The sequence below is a fragment of the Sinocyclocheilus anshuiensis genome, unplaced genomic scaffold, assembly GCF_001515605.1.
Source record: "Sinocyclocheilus anshuiensis isolate Anshui unplaced genomic scaffold, SAMN03320099.WGS_v1.1 scaffold38, whole genome shotgun sequence".
Lineage (NCBI taxonomy): Eukaryota > Metazoa > Chordata > Actinopteri > Cypriniformes > Cyprinidae > Sinocyclocheilus > Sinocyclocheilus anshuiensis.
The window spans coordinates 3,433,361-3,443,866 of NW_015544213.1; the positions used below are offsets into that span (position 1 = coordinate 3,433,361).

At 34.9% G+C, this 10,506-nt stretch overlaps 1 protein-coding gene across 2 annotated transcripts in view; it reads right to left on the reverse strand.

Annotated features, from left to right (window-relative positions):
• LOC107697211 (GRB2-associated and regulator of MAPK protein 2-like) overlaps window positions 1–9,213 on the reverse strand; it is a 16,529-nt gene extending 7,316 nt beyond the window's left edge. For both annotated transcript variants that reach the window (XM_016497910.1, XM_016497909.1), the window contains exons 1-3: window positions 8,997–9,213; window positions 5,725–5,865; window positions 2,848–2,978 (exon numbers count right to left, since the gene is read on the reverse strand). In XM_016497910.1, the coding sequence (XP_016353396.1) occupies window positions 2,848–2,978; window positions 5,725–5,865; window positions 8,997–9,108 (384 nt within the window). In that variant the 5' untranslated portion in view covers window positions 9,109–9,213. The remainder of the gene's footprint in view (window positions 1–2,847; window positions 2,979–5,724; window positions 5,866–8,996) is intronic.
• Between the last annotated feature and the right edge of the window lie 1,293 nt (window positions 9,214–10,506).

A 10,506-nucleotide genomic window follows, 5' to 3' on the forward strand; every position in this document is an offset into this window, starting at 1 on the left:
CTAAAGTTAGCATTTTCCAAGATCTCCTACTGCACCTTTAAGGCTTGTTCACACCAAGAACAATACCTATAAAGATATCTAGAATGATAACTATATCAGCATCCAACACCAACAGACAATGGTGGAAAGAGTACTGAAAAAATATACTCAAGTAAAAGTACCATTACCTTCCAAAAAACTACTTGAGTAAGAGTAAAAGAGTAGCCTATTTAAAAGTACTCATGAGTATTGAGTAGTGAGTACTGAGCTGTGGATTCTACCCCCTCATAATAAATGCTGTACACCGCATTTGATACATTTTAAAAACGTTGTACATTCTGTAATTCACATTATCTTGTTTGTCATAAAGAATGAAGAATATCTATCATCTAGCTGTTTTAATTTTGACTGCCAACTCTTTAAAATACATCAAAACAGCACGGAAACAGTATTCAGTTGAAGAAAAGTTATTCTCCGTACAATCATCCCCATTTACATAAAGTTTGAAAAAATGTATTTAAAATCATGTGTAAGGCCACTGAGATGGCATATGCTGTTGTTGCACATAAAATAATGTTTAGAACAGTGCAAATACAAACACCATTAGAAACTCAGTTCAGCATCAAACACCATGATATATGGGTTAAAATGAGAGCCAATTTCTCTCCAAAACGGTGCCAGTTTTAGCGTTTTGCAATAAAGAAATAAAAATAACTAAACTTCATAATTTATGTTACAACTTTAACATAAATGCACATAGTTCTAGAAGGATGGCATCATGCCATACCTTTTACACATTTACTCAAATTGTTATTCTGATAATGATAATACAATTTGTAAGGAAAACTGCATTAAATAGCGAAGTATTTCTGGGGAAACTTTTTCAAAGGAAAACACACACACCCACGCATGTCTCTTTGCTGAGCCGCGGCGGTCTCGGTGAATCAGCAGCATCCACAACTGAATGGAGCAAAAAGTGTTGAACTTGAAAATTGTTTATGTGTGAGTGTACTTGCTAAATTAAGGCGGATTGTACAAAATGGATAAAAAAAAGTAAAATAATAATTAAAAAAAAACGTTATGCGAGAGAGAGACGAGGCAGCACAGATCGCAATTAACATAAATGCACATTGTTCTAGAAGGATGGCAAATTCATGCCATACCTTTTACACATTTACTCGAATTGGTATGCTGATAATACAATTTGTAAGGAAAAATGCATTCAATAGCGAGGTATTTCTGGGGAAACGTTTTCAAAGGAAAACACACACACACACACTCACATGTCTCTTTGCTGAGCCGCGGCGGTCTCGGTGAATCAGCAGCATCCACAACTGAATGGAACAAAAAGTGTTGAACTTGAAAATTGTTTATGCGCGAGTACACTTGCTAAATGAAGGCGGATTGTACAAAATGGATAAAAAAAATGTAAATAATAATATAAAACGTTACGCGAGAGAGAGACGAGGCAGCGCAGATCGCGCGTCTCATTAGTGAGTGGGAATTTACCGAACGTGGCACTTGCGGGAGTTAACACTTAACACTGTACGCAATACCCGCAACCTCACACCAAATTTCAGGCCGTGTAGATATGCAAGCATATATACAAATCATTTAGTAAGCAGAAATCCGAAATTTACCTTAACATATTAAGTTAGAGGAAGATGCGACTGAGTTGATGCTTGAAGAATGCACTTCCAGCAGCCATGATAAACAGTTGGCGGTTAAAGTTTTCTATGCACAATTTGATTTGAGGAAAGTCACGAGACCTATTACTCTCTAACCAATCACGTTGATGGATAAAAATAAAATTAAAATAAGCATGTAACGACCACAAACGGAGGAAAATAGCGGAGTAAAAGTACCGATACATCACTTAAAATGTACTCAAGTAAAAGTAAAAGTACACAATTTTTAAACTACTCAAAAAAGTACAATTACTGATAAAAACTACATAATTACTGTAACGTGAGTATTTGTAATTCGTTACTTCACACCCCTGCCAACAGATGATACAATTCTGTTTGAAGTGAACGCTGCACTTTGTCGCTTCAAATGCTCAAGCTTGTTAAAGCAGGATGGATTCTGATTGGCTGTCAATGTTTTTATCGTTCATCTGTGCCGGTTTCAATTTAGTTGTAGTGTGGACTTCGCTATTCTCATATATTGTTATAGTTAGGCCTATTGTCTTTGGTGTGAACAGCCTTTACACTAGAATCTACTAACAAAATCTGCTAACTAAATTGAAGCCAATTAAGGGGACCAAAATCATTTAAATATGTAACTACCAGAGTAATTTATCATTCAATCATGCTCAAATCAAAAACATTTAGAGGTTTTGAATGAATCAGTGAATCGTTTTTTTTAACTGATTCATTTACATGAAACTGTTTAAAACAATCCGAATCCTGCAATGAATTGGACTTTTCAGTGAAAAATCGATTTTAAAGCTGTGTGCATAATACAGTGTGACAAAGTATTTTGTCATGATAAATCATTATTTGTTGGAGATTGTACTACATAACTTGTAAAGCTAGTCATATTCATATTTTAATACTTTATTAATATTTTGAATTAGACTAGTTTTAATTTTTTATATTTTCCGTTTTTATTTGTTTTAGTTTGTTGTTAGTAATAGTTTTTTAATAAGTATTTTTCAGCTTTAGTTTTAGCAATTTTAGTACTTCAACTAAACAAAAATTTGAAATGTTGCCTTGGCATTAACTTAAATAAGTTTATGTTTTTTATACAGTATTTCATTTAATTTTAGTTCATGTTTATTTCAGTTAACATGTTTTTTAATAGTTTTAGTTAACGATAACAACACTACTGGTAGATTCATGTGAGATGTTTTGATGCTGTTGTTACCTTAACACTAAATGTGATGGGCTCCATGACGAACACACGATCAGGAAAGATTCCTGCGATTTCCTCCACGCTTCCAAAATATTGAACTGGCTCGCGAACATCCCGATCCTGATCCAATAACTTAAACTTCCCTGAGGACAGAGAAAAACAGAGTGAAAGAAAGAAACAAAGAAAGTGTGTTGCAAACCTTAGCAACGCCCTGGCAACCACTCACATCAGTCTAGCATCGTAGTAGTGAGTTCTGATTGGTCAAGCATCACTCCTATGTTCTTCTAAATCTACAGTATTAGTTTAATCCTAACCCAACACCTAAAACACGGTATTTTTAGAAGTAAATCAAGAACTTTTAATGTTTTAGAAACCATTTTTCCATCTGAGGATCAACTCGGAGCCGTTTCTTTCGCATTTTTGTTTAAGAAGGCACTCTGCAGCATGTTTGTCCCCAAATGTACATCTAAGACAGAAATACACATGCACAAATGTTGTTTTTGTATAGAGCACAAAACTGATCCGTGATCAGCAGCTTTTTCAGCTCCTTTGGTTCTCAAAGTATTTTTGGTCCATTTTTTTCCAGAGTGTAAACACAATGTTTATTGTTATAGGTTTATGTGTTATAAAAAATCTATTTCTCTATGGAGAAAAATAATGAGTAGAACCCTACAGTAGCTCACTCAGAAACACACACACACACACAAATATAATGTCTTTATTATATGCAGATCTTCTATTTTGAGAGTCATCAATAACAACCCTCTTCCACATCATTAAAATCACGAGCAAATCTAAAATATCAACATGGTCTCATCCTCTGCATCTCTCAGATGTCTAAAAATCATTCTTCTGTAATTCCATCTTCCTTATTAGCACTCTATCTGTCTATCTGAGAGACGTTAGACCCGGCTGCAGAGACACAAATGACCTCATCCATCCCTCTCAGCATCTTACTGCCTCCGGAAACCCCAGCAGATGATCTCATTGGTCACCTGATGTAATGGTGCGGGTGGCGGGTATATTAGGTAACGGCCGTCCCAGGAGAGGAAGTCCAGCGCAGTAATGTCTGCGATTCCGGAAGCTCCGAAAAACGGGCTCCTCCGTGGCTCCCATGGGAATGACGTCAGGATGAAGTAATGTTGAGTTTGACTTTATGAATGAAAGCGCTAACCAAACGACACCATTCTTTGAGCAAAAAGCATCGTTCTCTATTGATGGCCATTCATAAGAAGTTGTGTTTTCTAATCAAAATAATCTGATTTATTAAAATGTGTGTATATATATATCACATTTTATATATATGAAAAACATTTTGTATACATGTAGTAATATTTAAAAACAAAATATCATCACTACTACAGTACTTCCTATCACTTTGACATTTTTGGCTTTATTCTCCAAAAGAAATGTACAATCTTCAGCGTTCATTTGTTGTCCCTGTATCGCCTGAATGCTTTGCCCATATGGTATGAAAACACTCACTGCAATAAAACAGTGAATTGAATTGAGACTGTGCGTAATGGAGAAAACATCAAAGTGAACGTGTGAAGTTAAGTGCTTGAATACAACAATCAATATACTGTTAACAACCAATCATCTCTGTCTCTCGCTCTTTCTCTCTGCTTTCAGTGTTTTTAAATAGCTTGTACACTCTCAATTTGAAATCAGTTTTGTGTGCTGCTCTAGGGTCAGTTTCATTGCTTATTTTCTTAAAACTTTTACAAACTGGTTGAGGAAGAAAATATACAAACATGTCTGTCCGAACATTTTCAACATGATGCAAGGATGTTGCATCCAATGTTCCCAGTAAAAAGAGTCCACCCCACAGTCTCTATAATATTCTGGTCTCTAGATAAGACTCTTATGACCATTTTATCATCCTCCAGGAGTAAATAAGTCACTTTTAGAAGTACACTGAACAAAATTATAAATGCAACACTTTTGTTTTTGCCCCCATTTTTCATGAGCTGAACTCAAAGATCTAAGACTTCTTCTATGTACACAAAAGGCCTATTTCTCTCAAATATTGTTCACAAATCTGTCTAAATCTGTGTTAGTGAGCACTTCTATTTGTGAACAATATTTGAGAGAAATAGGCCTTTTGTGTAAATAGAAAAAGTCTTAGATCTTTGAGTTCAGCTCATGAAAAATGGGGGCAAAAACAAAAGTGTTGCATTTATAATTTTGTTCAGTGTAATAACACACCTCTAGTCAACAAATTGCAAAAAAATTGGTAATGCCGTTCATATCATTGCATGTGCGAACACCACTAATTCATTAAAATTATTACTTGAATGTGAGGTATACCTGTTGGCACATATTCCAGTCTGTGTGTGTTATATAGTACCTGTGTTATTTTAGTATCATTGAGATACTATTATAGTTTTTCTTAATATTTTTAATTAGATTTCATATATTTTTATATTTTCATTTTAATTTTAGTAAAAGTTGTCTTTTTTTGTCATTTTTATTTCTTTATTATTTTTAAATATGTCTAAATTAGTGCTGTCAAATCGATTAATCGCATCCGAAATAAAAGTTTGCATAGTTTTACATATTATATGTGTGTACTATATATAAATATATATAACTACACACACATATATGTATATATACAAATAAACATACACAGTACACACACATATATTATTTAAACACAAACTTTTATTTTGGATGCGATTAATCCATTTGACAGCACTAGTCTAAAATAGGTTTTACTTTTTACTTTTAGGTAATTTGGTTTTAGTTATTTTAGTACTTAAACTAAACGAAAATTAGAAATGTTGCCTTGACAACTAGCTGAAAAACGTTTTTATTGTTTATTAAAATTTAATGTTTATTTTAATGATTTTTTTTTTAGTTAACGTTAATGACCCTGTATGGTACCTTGATACTGTAGTGGGATGTCTATTTTGGGTCCAATCACGTAATGACCCTCCTCCAGGCTGTGGGCAGTGACGGTGGTCCACTGTCTGCAGGAGTGAAGCAAAATCACATCCTCCTCCGACAGACCAACCACATTCTCACCTGCACACACACAAAAACACACAACTGATAAGCATGATAATTCATCATTTACAGATTCAGCACAAGACATTTATATTGGCTGACACTCAGCATTGGTAATGCTTGTCTGACTCTACAGTAACTCGAATTAATGAATGAATTTATCATTAATAACAAATGATAAAAGTACAATAACTATATCAAACCTCACCCAGATACTTACAGTACATTCACGTAAAGCAATATATACTACATAGCAAATCTCAACTGTGTGATTGTTTATATTGTCGCAAAAATGTAAACTATTATCTCACAGCTCTATATATCAAGTTGGATATATTATATCCAACTTTATTTGCATCCATATAGTGCATGTAAAGTGATATATATATATATATATATATATATATATATAGCAAATCTCAAAAGCCTGATTTTTTTTTTTGTTACATAAAGTTTGATGAATAAGTATGTCCAACTTTATCCACATACGTAGTATACTTGTGTAGGGGGATATATATTGTACATAGCAAATCTCAACTGCTTGATTGTTTGTATATTGCCAAAATAGAAACAACATGTAATCACACAGCTCTAATGTGACCATAAGGCATGAAGATATTAAGATATTATAAATATTATCATCATGATTTTCTGTAAAACAATGAAAACATGAAATCATGTGTATGTGAAAAGTGCTATACAAATTCATTTGACTAGAATTTGACATTATTTTTTTACACACACAGCCCGTTCTTTAGATATCAGGCACTGGAAAACCCAAAAGCTACAAAACGTCAAATCAGGATGTATCTGACCTTGAAATTGACACACACACACACACACACACACACACACACACAGCCAAAGAGACAGTCAGTCTCTCAAACACACACACACATCAGAGCTCAACCACAAACATCAAATGAGTTCTTTGAACTTCCGCACATGGGGTCAGACACAAACAGCATCACCTCACAAATATCAGACTGATCTCTCTGCTGAGGAATGGATGAATGGACAGAGAGAGCGAGAGAGAGGTGAACTGTATTGATCAGGTATTAAAAGAATTCCTCACTGAGACGAGTCTCAAAACAGATGCTTTACACAGGGAAAAAGTCCAGCACACACAGACACGTACTCTGCAGATTGTCTGTTGTGTATAATTACTGCTGTCTGTGCTGATACAGTGAGATCCTCCTACACACAAACCCATCACAGCAGCGTCTAATCAAGCAGAGGTGATCTGAAGTTTCAAAATCAACATTACAGTCAAAAGGAACAAGAGAGATATTCATAAACCATACACTCTTAAAAATAAAGGTTCCAAAAGTTTTTTTTTTTTTTTTTTACAGCAATGCCATAGAAAAAACATTTTGGGTTCCTTAACCTTTCAGTGAACAGTTCTTAAAATAATAATTTTTAGTGAGTGAACATTTTAATAATCTAAAGACACCATAAAGAACCTTTTGAGTAACGGCCAAGGTTCCATGGATGTTAAAGGTTTATCATGGAGCCATCGATGCCAATAAAGAACCTTTATTTTTAAGAGTGTAAATCTGTTGTCACTCTACCATATTTATGCTTTATATACCAATAGTGTATTTGTTGCACTTTAAAGGGCCAATCACACCAAGGACGATAATTATAAGCTTTTAATAATTATATAAGATTTAATAATTCTAAGTCTAAAGGCATGGAACATTTCTGCACGTTTTTGTGGGCAAAAAAAGGTCTGTTGTCGATTGTCAATATAACGCAGAGCTCACACAAAAGTCACTTTCAAACTAAGCAGCTTTGTGTTGATGAGCGCAATGAATTTGCGTGACCAATTTGAACATGAGCTAAATCTGAAAAGGGATTTTTTTTTTCAAAACTCCTGATCGCAAGGATTCCTATTGAAATGACTGGGCTTCGATGGCAAAATTTTGCAGAGCAAATTACAGCACCTTAAGAGAAAAGCGAAGTCCATGCCACAATTGTAGTGTTAGTGACAAAAAGCAACAATATCATTTGAACCACTTTTAGAGTAATATTTTTTTCCAGCTGATGAACAATAAAAACATTGTTATCCAATCAGAATCCATCTGAATTTAAAGAGACAGATCATTTAAAGTGGCAGACTACATCACTTAGAATAAAAAGAATGTTATCGTTTGTTGGTGTGGACATTAATATAGTTATGATTATCTTTATCGTTCTTTGGGTGATCTGGCATTATAAAGATGTATACAGTACATGGGCATTAAATAAGCAATAATCCATTAATCCATCAGTAATCAGGGTAGATTCATGTTTAATTTAACACAAATGTAGAAGTCTCATCACTTAATTGTCCGAAGTTCAGTCGTCTTTTAGCTTCTTTATTAAAAATAAATTACGGACTGTTAAAAAAGAACCATTTTCATCATGTTTTATAAAAATAACCAAATCTAACCTGAAATCTAATCATCTTAATGAGCTTCTGAGACCATTTTAATGTTTAGTTCATTTACCCAAAACAGACATTCTTAATATCATGCATTTATGGGTGCAAACTATTCATTTAAATACTCTCACCAGAGAATATGGAGTCTAACTGATGCAAACACACAAAAAGTGCCCGATTCCAATTCAGAAGATTTTTCCCTCCATTGAAAGTTAAACTTTCACACATACAGGAATGTGCCAACATTGATGGGAGTTTAATTCTGTGTTCTTCAGTTGTGATTGTTGAGTAAATGTTGGAGTTTCTTCTGCAGGAGGTTGTTTGGTATTCAACACACACTACAGCACATTACAACATTAACATATGAAAAGAGCTGCAGCTCTTTAACACACAACACACCCTCTGTCACCTTTAGCCAAAAGACAAATCAACTACACACTTCACTGAGGATTCTGTGTTGCAAACATTTCTCTGTCACCTTTAGCCAAAAGACAAATCAACTACACACTTCACTGAGGATTCTGTGTTGCAAACATTTACACAACGCTCTATTAAAGTATGAATCGATTTATACGAGAAAAATTGGGAGTATTTCCAGACCTCATTTGTATAATCAGACCTGAAAGAGCATTAATATACCAGCGAAATGTGATGTTTCATATTCCGCTAACTTTGACGCGCTGCGGCGCAACGTTCAGTAACGTTAACTCTGGTGGGTTCTTACCGTGGCTCAGCCGCACGAGTGTCGGTAAGCGGAATTTGCTCACGATCACGTCCAGCGGCGGCGACACGGAGCTCCACGAGAGTCCGTTAATGCTCGCGGATAGTTTCTCCATCTTTCATCCGTCACCATCATCATCATCACGCGCATCACGGGGACGGAACGGAACCGGTGTCAGGAGCGCATCGCGCCATGATGAAGAGAAACGCGTGAGATATACTCTGAAGTGATGTGATCTAAACCGGACCGCCCTCCTCCTCCTCGCGCGCACCGGAACACCGGACTGACAGTGCGTTCACTATGGCGCACCGGTGCTGGAGATTAATCGCCTCAAAAAGCCAACGGGATGTTAACAGAAACTTTAGATTTTATAGATATTAGAATAGATTTTATAAAATACAACATTTGATTTGTGTGATTTTTAATTCACTTCCTGAAGGTTAAAGACCGTGGGAACCTTGATTCAGTGCCTGCCACAAGCTATGCAAAGACTTTTTGGGGGGTGGCGATGTTGACCTAATGGCATTTGCGTCAGTGACCTTAATTAAGTCATATAGGCTTCATCGAGACTATCTGCTACACAGATCTAAATGTATACTTTTAATAAAATGATTAGTATGTATGCTAAAAAATATTTTTACTCTGAGTTTTTGTTAAATTATATGTCGAATTGTAAACCTATAATTGTACATCTAATAATAAAAACAATAAATAGAGTATATAATAATGAGTTTTGTCGGTGACGCTGACAGAAATCGCACGAGCGGCCAACTGCTGCTATAGTTACGATCTAAAGTTACTGTTAGCGAACTTTTATTTGGCGCTTTATAAAGTGCGGGCACATTATTTCTCGGGCAAAAAGGGTCCATTGTTAATATTCTAAGCTCACACAAAAGTCACTTTTTCAAAGCAAAGAGTTTTTTTGTCGGTCAGCGCGGCGAATACGAAAATTCCTCATTATTTCGCCCGCGAAAATTCGCCGAACAATGGTAAATATGACCGCAGTTTAACTTGTTTTAACTTTATAATTATTTATTGATTTTCTATAAATAATCTGTTTTTTAAACACCCTTACTAATGGTGGTACCATGGTTTTACTACAGTAGGTTACTAGTTCAACTATGGTATTTGTAACCACACATTTACTGCTGATGTTGAGTAACTGTTGCATCTATAAATATATAACGTTATATAATAGACAAAAAGCTCATGAAAACTACCCAATATAACAAAATCATTACACTACATTATAATGAACCTCTGCAGCTTGTTAACACAATCTGAGGCATATAATGAAATGAGTATTGCTGCTTTGTTTTAGTTTCAGGGGATGTAGGCATGTAATCCTGCCTCCAGCCAGCAGATGAGACACTTCAGAGATTCACTTTACACTGAAACTGTGAGTAACACTGCATTAGACTCCATGAAGTTAATCATTTCTCAATAGTATTTGTTAAAAAGCATTTTAAATGCTAAAATTATTCAGCAAAATCATCTAACGTTAAAAACAAGT